We start from the raw sequence: 21,279 nt of genomic DNA on the forward strand, positions 1-21,279 counted from the left end.
TAAAGATGTGTAATATCTTCATGGAGAACATAATGAAATTGTGTATTCTATTAATAGATTGATAGATAATTACAATCTGACAAAGGTTGATTCAGACCACCATTCTTTTTTCACTTATTTATGTTGAAATCATTTTTATTAACATTTTTTCAAACAATGGAAACATAATAGTTGGCAATCCAGCTACATATATAATTGTTACAAGTAATCCAAGTAAGAATTCAAGTCTTTGTTTCAGTACTCAACTGTTTACAATATCATACCTAGAATAGAAAGTATATATCCTTCATAGTCCCATAGAAAAGTCCATGAGACTAAAAATAAAACACAAATCTCACATGGGCTTTTCTTAACATTCGGCTTAACTTGTGAAATCTGAATTACAAAGTTTACATATGGAAAAAGAAAATCATGGTACTCTAGGTTTTTTATGTTCTTCTTAGTCCCTTGCTGGTTGCCTCCTATAGTGTTAAAGGGAAAGGTTTGCCAGTGTGGCAGAAGAAAAGAAAGTAATAAAATAGATACTTGTTGTTTTACCATTTGCCAAGATTCTGCTGTCCGGCCACCAAAGCTCCCACCTGCCGCCACTGCATCTTGTAGCTGTCTCCGCATCGCTATCCTGTGCCAATGTGATAGTTTGTGTATATGTACTAATGTTGTGCTTCATACATTTTGGGAAAAAAAAAAAAATTGTTACTAATAGCTCAACAACAGTTCAAACGCTTTGCAGAAAACATGCCCCGCCCCTACATATTAACCAGGAGACAAGGTATTTCTGTCTACTCATCTTTGATTAACTCATCCTTCCAAGAAATGAGGTCCGCTTTATTGGACCCTTCACAATACAGAAAATAATCTCTCCAGTAGCCATTCACCTTCAGTTACCATTATCTTATCGCATCCACCCTGTCATCCATGTCTCCCTTCTCAGACCTGCAATTCCTGACCATTTTTCATCTTGAAAGCCACCTGCCTCAGGTCAATCTATGGTAGATGGGTCTGAAGAATATGAAGTAAAGGAAATCTTAAATGTCAGAGTTCATAGAGGGAGACTGGAGTATCTCATCCATTGGAAGGGATATAGTCCTGAATAAAGGTGTTGTGTACCAGCATCTGAAGTACATGAATCTGCACGTATCAGAGATTTTAAAAAGAAACACCCCAATCACCCTGTTTTTAGCCTTCACTATAGGTTACACCTAAGGAGGGGGCACTGTATGGAGCTTACCCGAGTACTGTTCCGGTCTTAGCGTTCCATGTGGAGGAATGCAAGGTCCGTCTACAAGCAGTGGCTGCTGCCTCTCCCTAGGCATGCACGGCTGCTCTCTGCTCAGATTTAAAGTGAAGGTCAATTTTGATGAATTAGTGCCCGGTTTTTAATAACCCTATTAAAAACAAGGGCACTTTTATTCATCAAAATTGACATTTCACTTGTTTTCTTCAAAAGCGTACCTTTTAATCCTGGAAGTCGCTCAAGCATTTCCTCCGCCCGTCGCAAGCCATCTTCGCTTCCTCCAATCACGGCGTTGCATCAGGCCAAGATTCCCCCGGGGGGGGCGTGATTGGAGGAAGCCGGATTTGTCATTTCTAACATTTGCAGAGGCATCCGACAGCCTGGAGAATCGCTGGAGCGGCTGCCAGGATTAAAAGGTAAGTTTTTGAAGAAAACAAGTGAAATGTCAATTTTTAAGAATTAAAGTGCCCTTTGATTTTAATAAAATTATATTAAAACCGGGCACTAATTCATCAAAATTGACCTTCACTTTAAAGTTGACACAACCTAATTACAGGAAGTCCCACCTAACAGGTGTGAAAATTCCTATTTAAAGCTCATCACTCTGGGCTTAGTTATTGTGAGTTGCAACCTATTCCTTTCCTCTACGTATACTTACCTTGTTCCTGTGCCTTCTGAGTCTCCAGAGCTTTCTTAACCAGTGACAGCTTTCCTCCATCCTGCTGCAACTACCTGGTGTCCTTTAGCAGCCGCACCTTTTTTTTTTTTACACCTTCACTTTATGCAAGGTATTCACTCCCCCTAATCCGACAAGTGCAAATTTTATTTGTATTCAAGTGCATCTGTTTACTTTCAACTTGTAATATGCGCGCTAGTTAGCGCGGTCGCGATATTGCTTATCGCATCCTGCTCTAACAATAGCATTATGCATAATTAAAACATTTTGCAGTACACTTTCATTATTTATTTAGCCTCTTTTTCCTGTAATTTTACTCTCAGAATAGTGGTGTTTCCACTCACACCAGACAGGTTGGGGTGCATTATGTAGAACTCTTACATGCTGCACAGTGATTGGTTGATATGTGCAAGAGCTTATCTATCGTATCTCTCCCTTATTGGCCATTGAAAAGGAAAAGTATTCAAGAGGCTTTTAAATGGGTGTGACATTTTTCTAACAAAATGACAGTTTTAAATACAGGTAGAAAACATTTTATCCAAGCTGTGTGTGACCAGAAAAAGTATGGATTTTTGAATATTTGCATCTGTAAAATGGGAGTTTGGAGAGGGGATAGAACCAATTGTAAACAACAATATTTTATATCATTTAGGCAATATTTACATGTCATAATACAACTTATACATGTAACCTAAAGGTAGTTTTTATCATTTTTAATAATCAGAAAGTAAATATTTGTTGTTTTAAATAAATATAGACTATGATTTGCATTTTCGAACACAAAAACAAACAAACAAACACACACACAAGCAGAGAAGATTGTGATGTACAGATGGGAAGAAAAGTAATTTTTGATCATTTTTATTTTTAAAAAAATATTAATTAAAAAGTTTAGTTTTCAGAATAAGTTTAGATTTTGGAATTCTGAATTTAGGGATTTGTATCTGTATTGTTAAAGGATTTATTTTGTCTGCAGATCTTTTTAATGTAGTAAATAATTTTTGATTTGTAGGAACATGACTGCAAGTTAACTCAAGAGATTGTGGAACTGATTGACAGAGAAGCTGATCTTCTGATGCGTGGGGTAAAAGACAGCAACTTGGCTGGGCTCAGAAAAAGAATATCAACACTTTTCCTCCAATATATTAGAATCCCCACGTTTAACCCTGAGGTTGCCAGATTGCTAAAGGTAGTATTTAAGGTGTCATTAGTGCTCTGTTGTTTTAAAAATTAGCTTTTTTATTTAAAGACTTTACTTTATCTGTCTTTCACCTTTACAAAGACAAACGTTACTAAGTTCAAATGAAGTTTAGACCCACTTTCTATTACTCAATAAGAAGTTATAAAGCATATTTAATTTATCCTTATCTGATAGCCTTCTAAAAATAATATAGGAAACATACGGCTAGATTACGAGTCTTGCGTTATGAGTAAAAAAGCAGCGTTAAGCCTTCTAACGCTGCTTTTTTACTACCGCTGGTATTACGAGTCTTGAAGATTTAGGGGCACCGCACACTTTTTTGGCCTTACCGCAAATCAACTTACGCAAATTGCGTATAGTCTTTTTTCTATGGGACTTCCATAGCGCCGGTATTACAAGCTTGTCCTGGGAGGCCAAAAAGTGAGCGGTACACCCTATCCCGTCAAGATTCGTACCGCATTTTAATGTCAGTAGTTATGAGTTTTACACTACAAAGCCGTAGCATAAAACTCATAACTAAAGTGCTAAAAAGTACACTAACACCCATAAACTACCTATTAACCCCTAAACCGAGGCCCTCCCGCATCGCAAACACTAAAATTCAATTATTAACCCCTAATCTGCCGCCCCCAACGTCGCTGCCACTATAATAAACATATTAACCCCTAAACCGCCATACTCCCGCATCGCAAACACTAGTTAAATATTATTAACCCCTAATCTGCCGCCCCTAACATCGCCGCCACCTACCTACATTTATTAACCCCTAATCTGACACCCCCATCGTCGCCACCACTATATTATATTTATTAACCCCTAAATCTAAGTCTAACCCTAACACCCCCTAACTTAAATATAATTTAAATAAATATAAATAAAAATTACTATCATTACCTAAATAATTCCTATTTAAAACTAAATACTTACCTGTAAAATAAACCCTAAGCTAGCTACAATATAACCAATAGTTACATTGTAGCTAGCTTAGGGTTTATTTTTATTTTACAGGCAAGTTTGTATTTATTTTAACTAGGTAGAATAGTTACTAAATAGTTATTAACTATTTAATAACTACCTAGCTAAAATAAATACAAATTTACCTGTAAAATAAAACCTAACCTAAGTTACACTAACACCTAACACTACACTACAATTAAATAAATTACCTAAATTAAATACAATTAACTCAATTAAATTAGCTAAATTACAAAAAAAAAAAACACACTAAATTACAGAAAATAAAAAACAAATTACAAGATCTTTAAACTAATTACACCTAATCTAATAGCCCTATCAAAATAAAAAAGCCCACCCAAAATAAAAATAAAAACCCTAGCCTAAACTAAACTACCAATAGCCCTTAAAAGGGCCTTTTGCGGGGCATTGCCCCAAAAAAATCAGCTCTTTTACCTGTAAAAAAATATACAGACAACCCCCCAACAGTAAAACCCACCACCCACACAACCAACCCCCCAAATAAAACCCTAACTAACAAAAACTAAGCTCCCCATTGCCCTGAAAAGGGCATTTGGATGGGCATTGCCCTTAAAAGGGCATTTAGCTCTATTGCGGCCCAAAGCCCTAACCTAAAAATAAAACCCACCCAATACACCCTTAAAAAACACTAACCCAGAAGATTCACTTACCGGGAGAAGTCTTCATCCAAGCGGCAAGATGTCCTCAACGAAGTTCAATCATATTGACTGATTGGATCAGCCAATAGGATTTTTTCAACCTTAATTCCGATTGGCCAATCGGAATCTAAGGGACGCCATCTTGGATGAAGATTGAAGATGCCGTCTGGATGAAGACTTCTGCCCGTCTGGAGGACCACTTCTGCCCGTCTGGAGGACTACTTCTGCCCGGCTTCGTTGAGGACATCTTGCCGCTTGGATGAAGACTTCTCCCGATAAGTGAATCTTCAGGTGGTTAGTGTTAGGATTTTTTAAGGGTGTATTGGGTGGGTTTTATTTTTAGGTTATGGCTTTGGGCCGCAATAGAGCTAAATGCCCTTTTCAGGGCAATGGGGAGCTTAGGTTTTTTTAGTTAGGGTTTTATTTAGGGAGTTGGTTGTGTGGGTGGTGGGTTTTTACTGTTGGGGGAGTTGTTTGTATTTTTTTTTTACAGGTAAAAGAGCTGATTTCTTTGGGGCAATGCCCCGCAAAAGGCCCTTTTTAGGGCAATTGGTAGTTTATTTTTGGCTAGGGTTTTTTCTGTTTTGGGTGGGCTTTTTTATTTTGATAGGGCTATTAGATTAGGTGTAATTAGTTTAAATATCTTGTAATTTGTTTTTTATTTTCTGTAGTTTAGTGGGGTTTTTTTTTTGTAATTTAGCTAATTTAATTTAATTTAGTTAATTTTATTTAATTTAGGGAATTTATTTAATTGTAAGGTTAGGTTAGGTGTTAGTGTAACTTAAGTTAGGTTTTATTTTACAGGTAAATTTGTATTTATTTTAGCTAGGTAGTTATTAAATAGTTAATAACTATTTAGTAACTAGTCTACCTAGTTAAAATAAATACAAACTTGCCTGTAAAATAAAAATAAACCCTAAACTAGATACAATGTAACTATTAGTTATATTGTAGCTAGCTTAGGGTTTATTTTACAGGTAAGTAGTTTAGTTTTAAATAGGAATAATTTAGGTAATGATAGTAATTTGTATTTAGATTTATTTAAATTATATTTAAGTTAGGGGGTGTTAGGGTAGACTTAGATTTAGGGGTTAATAAATATAATATAGGGGCGGTAGATTAGGGGTTAATAAATGTATGTAGGTGGCGGCGATGTTAGGGGTGGCATAATAATATTTAACTAGTGTTTGCGATGCGGGAGTACGGCGGTTTAGGGGTTAAGGTGTTAGGTGTAAACATAAAATGTGTTTCCCCATAGGAATCAATGGGGCTGCGTTACTGAGATTTACGCTGCTTTTTGACTTTTTCTCAGCCGGCTCTCCCAATTGATGTCTATGGGGAAATCGTGCACGATCATGTACAACCAGCTCACCGCTGACTTAAGCAGCGCTGGTATTGGAGTGCAGTATGGAGCACAATTTTGCTCTACGCTCACTTCTTGCCTTTTAACGCCGGGTTTGTAAAAACCTGTAATACCAGTGCTGTAGGAAAGTGAGCGGTGAGAATTAAGTGCAAGTTTGTACCGCACCCCTCATAACGCAAAACTCGTAATCTAGCCGAATTGGAGTTAAATTGGGTAATATTAAATCTTTATTAGTGTTGTGGCTCTGTTCCTTACAAAATAGGGTCTGATGCCCCTCTTTGTGGCGTAATTGGGGATAATAGGGCTCTAAAGGAGCCCCCTCCCTCTTAGTGAACACATCCTTGGTGCTTACTTGGTGCTTACTTGGTGCAGGACAGTGATCTCCTATAAACCAGTGCAGCAAGTGACTCCCTCATTCTTAGAGGGATTCCCTGTTTCAAATTAGGGGTCTTATTCTCCTTTTACTAAATTTAGGGGGGGGGAGGTAAGGGCTATGTAGAATCTTCATGATAGAAACAATCCCTGAACTCCAGTGGCATAGGTAATTTACATTTTTAAACAGGTAATATTCTGCATCCTAGGGGGAAAAGTGCCTCCTCATTTAAAAGAGGGGTTTCACACTTTTTAAATGAAGTCACTTATCCCTCTGGGTTAAATGGGGGAACTATGGGTCCTCTTTCTCTCCCTTATTCTAAACATGAGTTTTACTGCCGCTGCATTCTATAGCTATTTTTGTAATGATCACCTGCATCTTATAGGTACATAATATCCTATGTTCCTATAAATGGTCTGAGGGATAAGATATGGGTTCTGTAAGAGCCCTTCATAAGACCCTGATGCTTCTCTGTCTGTGATTTTGGCAAACACCCTCTTGTTTGCTTGTTACAAGGCCCACCTTTATCATACTTGTGCAATGTGATATCACACAGAATGAGGAAGTATCCCTGATGCACTTCCTCATTCTTTGTGATACCATGTCCCACATATGTTATAATCGTGGGGCCAAGTAAACAGCAAACAAGAGGGTGGTCGCCATGATCACAGATGGAGAAGGAGCCCCTTATTATCTGCATTTCAAAATTAATGCGAACAACAACAGTGTCTTTGTTCACATTTAGGCCTAGATTACAAGTGGATCGCAAAATTGCAGTTTCGCGAGCACAATATTTGTGCTCCACTCAGTAATACCAGCGCACACAAATGTACACTGGTATTACAAATTAAGCGAAATGCTAACGTGACCTCACATTTGCATTGCCTGGAAGCCTTGTGCTCACGAGAGCTTGCTTCCATAGCCTCCATTAAACACGGCAAAGAATCTAGCGCAGCACAGGGGGTAAGTTGTGCAGTGTTGGGCAGCAAATTAAAAATATATATGTATATGAATATATACATATATATTTATGTGTTTATATGTATATATACAAATATTAACACATAAAAATATATGTATATAAGCATATACAGTAAGGGAAAAAGTTATTTGATCCCCTGCTGATTTTGTACGTTTGTCCACTGACAAAGAAATGATCAGTCTATAATTTCAATGGTAGGTTTATTTGAACAGTGAGAGACAGAATAACAACAAAAAATCCAGAAAACCCATTTTAAAAAATGTATAAATTGATTTGCATTTTAATGAGTGAAATAAGTATTTGATCCCCTATCAATCAGCAAGATTTCTGGCTCCCAGGTGTCTTTTATACAGGTAACGAGCTGAGATTAGGAACACTCTCTTAAAGGGAGTGCTCCTAATCTCAGCTTGTTACCTATATAAAAGATACCTGTCCACAGAAGCAATCAATCAATCAAATTCCAAACTCTCCACCATGGCCAAGACCAAAGAGCTGTCCAAGGATGTCAGGGACAAGATTGTAGACCTAAACAAGGCTGGAATGGGCTACAAGACCATCTCCAAGCAGCTTGGTGAGAAGGTGGCAACAGTTGGTGCGATTATTCGCAAAGGGAAGAAACACAAAATAACTGTCAATTTCCCTTGGTCTGGGGTTCCATGCAAGATCTCACCTCGTAGAGTTTCAATGATAATGAGAACGGTGAGGAGTCAGCCCAGAACTACACGGGAGGATCTTGTCAATAATTTCAAGGCAGCTGGGACCATAGTCACCAAGAAAACAATTGGTAACACACTACGCAGTGAAGGACTCAAATCCTGCAGCGCCCGCAAGGTCCCCCTGCTCAAGAAAGCACATGTATAGACCCGTCTGAAGTTTGCCAATGAACATCTGAATGATTCAGAGGAGAACTGGTTGAAAGTGTTGTGGTCAGGTGGAAACATTATGCTTTGGGGTGTTTTTCTGCTAAGAGGACAGGACAACTTCACCGCATCAAAGGGACGATGGACGGGGCCATGTACCGTCAAATCTTGGGTGAGAATCTCCTTCCCTCAGCCAGGGCATTGAAAATGGTTTGTGGATGGGTATTCCAGCATGACAATGACCCAAAACACACGGCCAAGGCAACAAAGGAGTGGCTCAAGAAGAAGCACATTAAGGTCCTGGAGTGGCCTACCCAGTATCCAGACCTTAATCCCATAGAAAATCTGTGGAGGGAGCTGAAGGTTCGAGTTGCCAAACGTCAAAACTTTGAAACCTTTATGACTTGGAGAGGATCTGCAAAGAGGAGTGGGACAAAATCCCTCCTGAGATGTGTGCATACCTGGTGGCCAACTACAAGAAACGTCTGACCTCTGTGATTGCCAACAAGGGTTTTGCCACCAAGTACTAAGTCATGTTTTGCAAAGGGATCAATTACTTATTTCACTCATTAAAATGCAAAACAATTTATAACTTTTTTAAAATACGTTTTTCTGGATTTTTTATTCTGTCTCTCACTGTTCAAATAAACCTACCATTAAAATTATAGACTGATCATTTCTTTGTCAGTGGGCAAACGCACAATATCAGCAGGGGATCAAATAATTTTTTCCCTCACTGTACATATATATTTAAAGTAAAAACACAGTCCCCATAAACTTCAATGTAAAGGCAGTTTCTTTTCTAACACCCTACATCCCCTTATAACTGCTTTGTGCAGTATTTCTTCAACAAAATAAAGATTCTCAATTTTTATTTAATGAAAGTAACTGTCTACTTTATTTGGGGGGGCAGTTGGGGCACATGTTTTCATTAATTAGAGGTCTGATCTCTGGTTAATTGCGCAGATCACAAAGTGCTCCTGCATACTTGCGGGTTCATTAACCAGCCACTTGTAATGGCTGTTTATTTAACCTGCGCTCGCAAACTGGCAAATTTGCCCATTTAAAGGTGCTTGTTAAAATAGTACTCCACTTGTAATCTAGCCCTTAATAGGTTAAATTGAAAAAATATTTTCCTTATTTTTTTAGGCATTTGTTGTCCTTTCATTAGGATGATAAAAGGGCATTGTGGTTAAATTGTTTGTAACAGTCACTATTCCTGCCAGTCTTCCATAGGAGAGAGATTCACATCTTAGCCTCCTTTTATCAATATGCGGATGGACAGGTTCCCAATTATGGAATCTGTCAGCTCATTATTGAAGGCAGCATTGTGATGCCTGCATTTATCATTGCACGAGCACTTGCTTGTGCAATGCTGCCCCCTGCTCTCACACGGCAAATCATGCCAGTCCGGTAGGACTAGTCCAGGGTGGTTTTAAAACGCCAGCTCAGAGCTGGCAGAGAGGTTAAGTAGCAGCGATCATCACTACAAGGCTGCAGGCTCGCTCATGCACCAAAAGAGCTCAAAAGTTACATCTGTAGCTTGATAAATGGAGCCCATTGTTTCAAATCCCAACATCCTCATCCTAGAAAATCAATATGATTGTTATCCATAAATGCAGTAAATAAGGGGCTAACGTGTTTTCAAGTTTTTCATTGTTCTATTTATGATAAAAAAACATTTTTCATTTTTTAGGTTCCACAAGACTCAAATGTTCTGCGCAAAAACATACATTTTTGTCCTAGCTGCAAAAACTATCTTCCATCTACAGAGTATACTCTATCTGCCAATGCACGCACTGTGGGTAGATGTCGCAAATGTTCTAAATTAGACAATGAAGCTCGCCAAAGAGAAGAATTTTCAAAATATAAAATTCTATTTAATCATATCAGAAAGTCTGAGAGTGAATATGATGACGGAGCTAGAATTGCATTCTTGCTGCAGGTAAACAACTATTTATTTTTAAAGTACTAACTATAGCCATATTTATGTTGTTATGCTGTCATATTAGCTGTTACCAAGAAGAGGATATTTGCAATGGGTTTTATTGAACATTTTGTATAAGTTTCTTGGCTATCTTAAACGCAAATCCTCCACTAGAGAAAATATGTCTGTAGTTTCAAACTCACACTTTTAAGTCCACCCACCCAAAAAAAAGAATGTTTAACACCTTAAGGACCGGGCATTTCAGACAAAAACTTGTTTAAAAGACCAGAGAATTTTTAGCATTTTTGCCATCACTCCATTTAAACAGAAATAGAGCCTTGTTTTTTTTTTGTATTTACCTATCAAAAATATGTATTTTGTTTTAGTAGGCAACCCAAGGTATTGTTCTAGGTTCATTTTGGAATATTTCATGCCACCATTTTGCTGCAAAATGCAATTGTATTAAAACAATTGTTAACTTTTTCACAAATGTTGGGGTTCTCACTGAAATAATTGACATACCGCTTGTGCAGTCATAACACAAATGGATGAAAAAGCTTCTCTGGGATCCCCATTGTTCCATTGCTTTGGTAATTAGAAGGCCGCTAATTGCAGCTGCGCACCACACTTCTGAACTTCCCGACAGTGAAGGGGTTAGTCAGGTAGCTTGTAAGGTTAAGTTTACCTGTAGTGCTAAGATTGCCCTTCCACCTGATACCTCCCACCCCTTATCCCTGTCTGATCTTTCCTAAATTGCTCTCTTCCCTCCCTCACCTCCCACTGGTCACCACCATCTTAGGTACTGGCAAACAGTCTGCCAATGTAAAGTTTTAGTGCTTTTTTTTTCTGCAGTGTAGGATTTAACCCTTACCCTCCCACCTCCCTGATTCCTCCCAAACAGCTCTCTAACCCTCCCCACTCTAACTATTGTCCTCCATCTTAGGTACTGGCAGCTGTCTGCCAGTACCTAGTTTATATTTTTATTTATTTATTTTATTTTATTTATTTTTCTCTAGTGTAGCTGCCCCCCCTCACCCTCCTCACTTCCCCCTCCAAGCGATCCTTTTCTGGGGTTCCGATCTCATAACAATTTTCTCCCTCCTTCCCGCTGTCATTGTGGAAATCTTTCGGCAGAGTAGTGGTCCCCCCCGTTAACGACCCCTCCCACCCCCTCCATTGATAACCTGTCCACTCGCCTTCCTCCTGACTCTCCCATACCACCAACGATCGGACCAACTGCTATTCGATGCCGAGAGGGACACTCGTAGGGCGTGCAGAAATAGCGCAATCTTGCCATTGTTAGCGAGATCATTGCAGAAAGAGACCCAGGACAGCACCGCCTTACAGGGTACTAAGCTGGTCCTTAAGGGGTTAATTAGAACGTTGACCGTTGTATTTGGATCAGATAAGTTGCAAGAGGGTTAGAAATGTTATTGTTGTTTGTGATTCATTTTAAGCACAACCAGCAATAAAACATTCTCACATAACTATTAACACACAAGATCAAGATCCAATCAATCCACATTGATGTGCCGCAGGGACTCCTGGAACACTAGGAGTATTGCTAGATTGTAGACGGAACCAGAGACTTTGCAAAAAAACTCTTTTTGGGTGCCAACCCAATACTGTGTTAGGTTCTCCCAAACCTACCATATATATTTATCACAACTATCTATTGACTTGACTCCAATCTGATGCCAGTATTACCCACAAAACAGTAATTTGATCCTCTTTGCTTTTGACCACTTTGCTATTGACCTCCAAATACTTTTACCAAGTACTATTACTAAAACTTTTTTTTTATCTCCCTATAAAGGCTCCCTATTTAAGGGACATTAAACACTAAATAGATGATTGATAAGATGATGCATTCAAAGAAAAGATTAGTCTGAGAATAACATGTAGATGCTGCGTACCTCCCTCCTTCCCTCCCAGTGTCACTGTCTGTACCAATTGGCGATCTGGCTTCATATAGTAAGTACGGTCAGTGCCCCCTTACAATATGAAGGCAAATGCCTTCTGACCTCTGGTTGCAGCTCTTGTTGTCAAATCGGACAGCAGGGGGTACTATGTCAACATAGTATACTGGGCAACGTATTGTGTGACCTGGTACCGACATAAAAAAATGTGCTTTTTTGCTTTACAATTTTAAACATTTTACATGTATTTGTTTTAACAATATTAAATACCTTATACCTTAAGTAACCATTTACGACAAAAATAAACTTTCTCCAACATAGGTGTGTCCGGTCCACGGCGTCATCCTTACTTGTGGGATATTCTCTTCCCCAACAGGAAATGGCAAAGAGCCCAGCAAAGCTGGTCACATGATCCCTCCTAGGCTCCGCCTACCCCAGTCATTCTCTTTGCCGTTGTACAGGCAACATCTCCACGGAGATGGCTTAGAGTTTTTTAGTGTTTAACTGTAGTTTTTATTATTCAATCAAGAGTTTGTTATTTTAAAATAGTGCTGGTATGTACTATTTACTCTGAAACAGAAAAGAGATGAAGATTTCTGTTTGTATGAGGAAAATGATTTTAGCAACCGTTACTAAAATCCATGGCTGTTCCACACAGGACTGTTGAGAGGAATTAACTTCAGTTGGGGGAACAGTGAGCAGTCTTTTGCTGCTTGAGGTATGACACATTCTAACAAGACGATGTAATGCTGGAAGCTGTCATTTTCCCTATGGGATCCGGTAAGCCATTTTTATTCAGACAGTAAATAAGGGCTTCACAAGGGTTTATTAAGACTGTAGACATTTTCTGGGCTAAATCGATCATATTTACACATATTTAGCCTTGAGGAATCATTTAATCTGGGTATTTTTTGTAAAATAATATCGGCAGGCACTGTTTTAGACACTTTATTCTATAGGGGCTTTCCCTAATCATAGTCAGAGCCTCATTTTCGCGCCGGTATGGCGCACTTGTTTTTGAGAACAGCATGGCATGCAGCTGCATGTGTGTGGAGCTCTGATACATAGAAAAGTCTTTCTGAAGGCATCATTTGGTATCGTATTCCCCTTTGGGCTTGGTTGGGTCTCAGCAAAGCAGATTCCAGGGACTGTAAAGGGGTTAAATATAAAAACGGCTCCGGTTCCGTTATTTTAAGGGTTAAAGCATCCAAATTTGGTGTGCAATACTTTTAAGGCTTTAAGACACTGTGGTGAAATTTTGGTGAATTTTGAACAATTCCTTCATACTTTTTCGCAATTGCAGTTATAAAGTGTGTTCAGTTTAAAATTTAAAGTGACAGTAACGGTTTTATTTTAAAACGTTTTTTGTGCTTTGTTATCAAGTTTATGCCTGTTTAACATGTCTGAACTACCAGATAGATTGTGTTCTGACTGTGGGGAAGCCAAGGTTCCTTCTCATTTAAATAGATGTGATTTATGTCATAAAAAATTTAGTAAAAATGATGCCCAAGATGATTCCTCAAGTGAGGGGAGTAAGCATGGTACTGCATCATCCCCTCCTTCGTCTACACCAGTCTTGCCCATACAGGAGGGCCCTAGTACATCTAGCGCGCCAATACTCCTTACTATGCAACAATTAACGGCTGTAATGGATAATTCTATCAAAAACATTTTAGCCAATATGCCCACTTATCAGCGAAAGCGCGACTGCTCTGTTTTAGAAAATACTGAAGAGCATGAGGACGCTGATGATATTGTTTCTGAAGGGCCCCTACACCAGTCTGAGGGGGCCAGGGAGGTTTTGTCTGAGGGAGAAATTTCAGATTCAGAAAAAATTTCTCAACAAGCTGAACCTGATGTGATTACTTTTAAATTTAAGTTGGAACATCTCCGCGCTCTGCTTAAGGAGGTGTTATCCAATTTGGATGATTGTGATTATCTGGTCATTCCAGAAACACTATGTAAAATGGACAAGTTCCTAGAGGCCCCGGGGCCCCCCGAAGCTTTTCCTATATCCAAGCGGGTGGCGTACATTGTTAATAAAGAATGGGACAGGCCCGGTATACCTTTCGTACCTCCCCCCATATTTAAAAAATTGTTTCCTATAGTCGACCCCAGAAAGGACTTATGGCAGACAGTCCCCAAGGTCGAGGGGGCGGTTTCTACTCTAAACAAGCGCGCCACTATACCCATAGAAGATAGTTGTGCTTTCCAAGATCCTATGGATAAAAAATTAGAAGGTTTGCTAAAAAAGATGTTTGTTCAGCAAGGTTACCTTCTACAACCAATTGCATGCATTGTCCCTGTCACTACAGCCGCGTGTTTCTGGTTCGATGAGCTAGAAAAGGCGATTATTAGTAATTCTTCTTCTTATGAGGAGATTATGGACAGAATTCGTGCTCTTAAATTGGCTAATTCTTTCACCCTAGACGCCACCTTGCAATTGGCTAGGTTAGCGGCGAAAAATTCTGGGTTTGCTATTGTGGCGCGCAGAGCGCTTTGGTTAAAATCTTGGTCAGCGGATGCGTCTTCCAAGAACAAATTGCTTGACATTCCTTTCAAGGGGAAAACACTGTTTGGCCCTGACTTGAAAGAGATTATCTCTGATATCACTGGGGGCAAGGGCCACGCCCTTCCTCAGGATAGGTCTTTCAAGGCCAAAAATAAACCTAATTTTCGTCCCTTTCGCAGAAACGGACCAGCCCCAAGTGCTACGTCCTCTAAGCAGGAGGGTAATACTTCTCAAGCCAATCCAGCCTGGAGACCTATGCAAGGCTGGAACAAAGGAAAGCAGGCCAAGAAACCTGCCACTGCTCCCAAGACAGCATGAGATGCGGGCCCCCGATCCGGGACCGGATTTGGTGGGGGGCAGACTCTCTCTCTTCACTCAGGCTTGGGCAAGAGATGTTCTGGATCCTTGGGCGCTAGAAATAGTCTCCCAAGGTTATCTTCTGGAAGTGATTCATCCTGTTCCATTAAGAGAACGAGGGATGGGGTTCTACTCCAATCTGTTCGTAGTTCCCAAAAAAGAGGGAACGTTCAGACCAATCTTAGATCTCAAGATCCTAAACAAGTTTCTCAAGGTTCCATCGTCCAAAATGGAAACCATTCGAACAATCCTTCCATCCAGGAAGGTCAATTCTTGACCACGGCGGATTTAAAGGATGCGTATCTACATATTCCTGTCCACAAGGAACATCATCGGTTCCTAAGGTTCGCATTCCTGGACAAGCATTACCAGTTCGTGGCGCTTCCTTTCGGATTAGCCACTGCTCCAAGGATTTTCTCAAAGGTACTAGGGTCCCTTCTGGCGGTGCTAAGACCAAGGGGCATTGCTGTAGTACCTTACTTGGACGACATTCTGATTCAAGCGTCGTCCCTTCCTCAAGCAAAGGCTCACACGGACATAGTCCTGGCCTTTCTCAGATCTCACGGATGGAAAGTGAACGTGGAAAAGAGTTCTCTATCTCCGTCGACAAGAGTTCCCTTCTTGGGAACAATAATAGACTCCTTAGAAATGAGGATTTTTCTGACAGAGACCAGAAAAACAAATCTTCTAAACTCTTGTCGGAATACTTCATTCCGTTCCTCTTCCTTCCATAGCGCAGTGCATGGAAGTGATAGGTTTGATGGTAGCGGCAATGGACATAGTTCCTTTTGCGCGCATTCATCTAAGACCATTACAACTGTGTATGCTCAGTCAGTGGAATGGGGACTATACAGACTTGTCTCCGAAGATACAAGTAAATCAGAGGACCAGAGACTCACTCCGTTGGTGGCTGTCCCTGGACAACCTGTCACAAGGGGTGACCTCCCGCAGACCAGAGTGGGTCATTGTCACGACCGACGCCAGTCTGATGGGCTGGGGCGCGGTCTGGGGATCCCTGAAAGCTCAGGGTCTTTGGTCTCGGGAAGAATCTCTTCTACCGATAAATATTCTGGAACTGAGAGCGATATTCAATGCTCTCAAGGCTTGGCCTCAGCTAGCGAGGGCCAAGTTCATACGGTTTCAATCAGACAACATGACGACTGTTGCGTACATCAACCATCAGGGGGGAACAAGGAGTTCCCTGGCGATGGAAGAAGTGACCAGAATCATTCAATGGGCGGAGACTCGCTCCTGCCACCTGTCTGCAATCCACATCCCAGGAGTGGAAAATTGGGAAGCGGATTTTCTGAGTCGTCAGACATTGCATCCGGGGGAGTGGGAACTCCATCCGGAAATCTTTGCCCAAATCACTCAACTGTGGGGCATTCCAGACATGGATCTGATGGCCTCTCGTCAGAACTTCAAGGTTCCTTGCTACGGGTCCAGATCCAGGGATCCCAAGGCGACTCTAGTAGATGCACTAGTAGCACCTTGGACCTTCAAACTAGCCTATGTATTCCCGCCGTTTCCTCTCATCCCCAGGCTGGTAGCCAGGATCAATCAGGAGAGGGCGTCGGTGATCTTGATAGCTCCTGCATGGCCACGCAGGACTTGGTATGCAGATCTGGTGAATATGTCATCGGCTCCACCATGGAAGCTACCTTTGAGACGAGACCTTCTTGTTCAAGGTCCGTTCGAACATCCGAATCTGGTCCCACTCCAGCTGACTGCTTGGAGATTGAACGCTTGATCTTATCAAAGCGAGGGTTCTCAGATTCTGTTATTGATACTCTTGTTCAGGCCAGAAAGCCTGTAACTAGAAAAATTTACCACAAAATTTGGAAAAAATATATCTGTTGGTGTGAATCTAAAGGATTCCCTTGGGACAAGGTTAAGATTCCTAAGAGTCTATCCTTCCTTCGAGAAGGATTGGAAAAAGGATTATCTGCAAGTTCCTTGATGGGACAGATTTCTGCCTTGTCTGTGTTACTTCACAATAAGCTGGCAGCTGTGCCAGATGTTCAAGCCTTTGTTCAGGCTCTGGTTAGAATCAAGCCTGTTTACAAACCTTTGACTCCTCCTTGGAGTCTCAACTTAGTTCTTTCAGTTCTTCAGGGGGTTCCGTTTGAACCCTTACATTCCGTTGATATTAAGTTATTATCTTGGAAAGTTTTGTTTTTGGTTGCAATTTCTTCTGCTAGAAGAGTTTCAGAATTATCTGCTCTGCAGTGTTCTCCTCCTTATCTGGTGTTCCATGCAGATAAGGTGGTTTTACGTACTAACCTGGTTTTCTTCCAAAAGTTGTTTCTAACAAAAACATTAACCAGGAGATAGTCGTGCCTTCTCTGTGTCCGAAACCAGTTTCGAAGAAGGAACGTTTGTTGCACAATTTGGATGTTGTTCGCGCTCTAAAATTCTATTTAGATGCTACAAAGGATTTTAGACAAACATCTTCCTTGTTTGTTGTTTATTCTGGTAAAAGGAGAGGTCAAAAAGCAACTTCTACCTCTCTCTCTTTTTGGATTAAAAGCATCATCAGATTGGCTTACGAGACTGCCGGACGGCAGCCTCCTGAAAGGATCACAGCTCCTTCCACTAGGGCTGTGGCTTCCACATGGGCCTTCAAGAACGAGGCTTCTGTTGATCAGATATGTAGGGCAGCGACTTGGTCTTCACTGCACACTTTTACCAAATTTTACAAGTTTGATACTTTTGCTTCTTCTGAGGCTATTTTGGGGAGAAAGGTTTTGCAAGCCGTGGTGCCTTCCATTTAGGTGACCTGATTTGCTCCCTCCCTTCATCCGTGTCCTAAAGCTTTGGTATTGGTTCCCACAAGTAAGGATGACGCCGTGGACCGGACACACCTATGTTGGAGAAAACAGAATTTATGTTTACCTGATAAATTACTTTCTCCAACGGTGTGTCCGGTCCACGGCCCGCCCTGGTTTTTTAATCAGGTCTGATAATTTATTTTCTTTAACTACAGTCACCACGGTATCATATGGTTTCTCCTATGCAAATATTCCTCCTTAACGTCGGTCGAATGACTGGGGTAGGCGGAGCCTAGGAGGGATCATGTGACCAGCTTTGCTGGGCTCTTTGCCATTTCCTGTTGGGGAAGAGAATATCCCACAAGTAAGGATGACGCCGTGGACCGGACACACCGTTGGAGAAAGTAATTTATCAGGTAAACATAAATTCTGTTTTTGTATGAAATAATACACTGTTGCACTTTGTTATATGTTAATTGTTAACGTGCATTTCTAGCAACAAGATCTCCAGTATCTGGTTGAGAATATCTGGGCTTCTCAGTCTGCACTCAGTGCCTGTGATGACCTGTACAACTTGGTCATGGTGAGATGGGACAAATACTTTGAATGGTCGCCATGGAACTGTATTTTGCTTACAAAAGATGAGGCAGCATCGCATCTAAAACTTGTGAATGCTGAACAGGTAATTCTTAATTCATACATAAAATATTGGGATTTATTTTGCCTTCTCTATTTTTTTACAATTTTACTTTATTTAAGGCCAGATTATGAGTGGAGCGCTATCGTTTTGGGAACAATCTATATCTGTTTTTTTCACGTTCATTGGCACGCAAGTTAAATTGCGCTCATATTACAAGCCGAAAGTAAATGCGAACGTGTGAGCGAAATCGCAATTTACGCTAAAAGGATTACCGCAACCTCAGAGCTCTGGTTAACTGTTTTGTGAAACAAAAAAGTGTAACAAAACACATCAAAAATACATTACAAAGTACAGTTACACTCATAATAACACCATTTAATAAAAACATTTCATAAAAATATTGCATACAAAAGTTATAAGGGTTCAAAGATATGAGGTATTGTGTGTTAGAAATAAAAGGGCAGGCAAAGAACTTTAACATTGAGATACATACATACACGTCTAAAGATAAATCTGTATGTATACATATATATATATATATATACTGTATATATATATATATATATATATATATATATATATATATATATGTGTGTGTGTGTGTGTACATATGTATTTTTGTATTTATATGTGTATATATGTATTTACAGACATATATACACATATTAACACATAAATATATATGTACACATTTCTAAAAGTAAAGCCATAGATAACATACGTGCTTATTTGCATATACAAGGGTGATTTCACATTGAGGGACTGCATATTTGACTTTTCATATTTAATAAAAGTGTTATACTGTGTATTTACTATAAATATTTCACATTCCAATGTTCTGCACATAGCAGAATATGTTCTAAGTATTTTTAAATAGATATTCCTATATATGTATTTATCTATACCTATATATAATCATGTGTATATATATGGATATATAGTGTACAAAAATACCACCAGATACTGTATATAAATATATATAAATATTTATTAAAGAATAAATAGAACATATTATTCTATGTGCAGAACATTGGAATGTTAAATATTTGTATTTTCATGTCTAGTTAGCGCACTTGAGAATATGCGATCGGGTTTAAGCGCAAGTAGGGTGTTAGGTTTTTTCCCACTTTTTGTCTCCATTGACTTCTATGGGGGAATAGGTTATCGCACGCGTGATTTTGTAAGTTCGGCTTTTTATGCTCATCGGTTTAGCATGAGATCGATAACTTTACTTTTAACTCAATACGAGTGCTACCCGATGCACACAAAAAGTTTACTTCTAGCGCAATTAACACTTGAGCTGGAGCATTATTTAGCTCTCCACTCGTAATCTGTAATGTATTTGTGATGTGTTTTGTGAGACTTTTTTGTTTTGCTAACCAGTTAACTACAGCTCTGAGGACGCGCTAACCCGATGAGTGTTAAATTCAATTGCCCTCAAGCTATCACATTTACTTTCAACTTGTAATAATAGTGCAATTTAACCTGCGCATGAACGTACGTGAAAACCCAATATCGCTCATGCGCAAACATTTACGCTCCACTAGTAATCTTTCCCTTTATTTTTGCAAGAGTGTTTGCTGTCATTTAGTGCTCCAGACACAATGCTACCTAGTATGTTCTTCAGCATGAGTATACCATAAGAATAAAATATTTGTAATAATATAAGAAAATTGGAAACTTTTTTTTTTAAATTATGTTCTGTCTGAATCATTAAAGAATAAAATTTGGGTTTCATGTCCCTTTAAACTGTCTGTAAACAAATATTGCCAGCTTGTTTTCTAAAATCTGTTGACTCCAATACTTTATATAGTATTGAGCAACTCTGTATTGATAATGAATTAACTACATGAAAACACTAATAGGTTGTATAACAATGTGTATTCATTCACTATCAATAACACTGGATAAACATTTTATTCAGTTGCTTCTTCAGTTTCGAAATCCTTCATTTAAAAATAGATAATTCCCCCTGAAAGTCAGTAACATTCCTTTGCAATAAGATGCAGATTTTTGCCAACAGATGGCATAGCAAAATCAACTTTTGGATTTCTGTAATTATTAAACCAGCAGGAAATGTGTCATGCAGTTCTGAGAAGCTGTAATGTATTTACTGCATTCTCAAACAAATGTGTACTTAATCAGTGAGAAATAACAGGTAGCAAGCAGCAGTGAAAAGGCTTCTTTACACTTAGTAGGGTTGAAAATCAAGTGAATAAAATGTTCGGCAAGGTACATTCTGCTTAGTCAATTACTGCAATGTGAAAATAATTTAATGGAAGCAAATGAATACATAAAAAGTCAGTAATCACATTTGATATCTGATTACTCCTTAAAATAAGACAATTGGGACACTGTTAAATCAGTTATAAATTAACCAGTGGCAGCATATTCTTTATCTTTAGCTCTTTTGCTGAGTTTCTATACAATCAGTGTATCCTAGTAACAACAAAAAAAGAGATGTTTGGTTGGAAAAGTGGTAACAAAGTTGACAATATAATCAGTTAGATTTTCTACTAAACAAACTAATTGCTGCAGTATATCTGGTCCGGCGAGATTATCTAAGAAACCTTGTCGAATCAGCAAAGTAGGTTCCTTAAAGTATTTTAGAAGGGCAAACCTATGTATTCTGGATGTGAAGGAGAGACACCTACATTTCAGAACAATGCTAAAACAAATCCCCGGAAGATGTTGGTGATTTCTCTTGCTCTTTGTCTCCATACAGTGGCATATTGTAATCTATAGCTCTGTATCCCATTTGTTTCTATGGTAGCCAAACTTGTCTTCCTCTAAAGTGATGGTTATAAAACGATGTTTAAAATATTGAATT

At 39.3% G+C, this 21,279-nt stretch overlaps 1 protein-coding gene across 1 annotated transcript in view; it reads left to right on the forward strand.

Annotated features, from left to right (window-relative positions):
* IQUB (IQ motif and ubiquitin domain containing) overlaps positions 1-21,279 on the forward strand; it is a 271,536-nt gene that overhangs the window by 236,310 nt on the left and 13,947 nt on the right. The window contains exons 10-12 of the mRNA XM_053719193.1: positions 2,923-3,099; positions 10,020-10,268; positions 18,306-18,491. Of these exons, the coding sequence (XP_053575168.1) occupies positions 2,923-3,099; positions 10,020-10,268; positions 18,306-18,491 (612 nt within the window). The remainder of the gene's footprint in view (positions 1-2,922; positions 3,100-10,019; positions 10,269-18,305; positions 18,492-21,279) is intronic.

The sequence above is a fragment of the Bombina bombina genome, chromosome 6, assembly GCF_027579735.1.
Source record: "Bombina bombina isolate aBomBom1 chromosome 6, aBomBom1.pri, whole genome shotgun sequence".
NCBI classification, from domain to species: domain Eukaryota; kingdom Metazoa; phylum Chordata; class Amphibia; order Anura; family Bombinatoridae; genus Bombina; species Bombina bombina.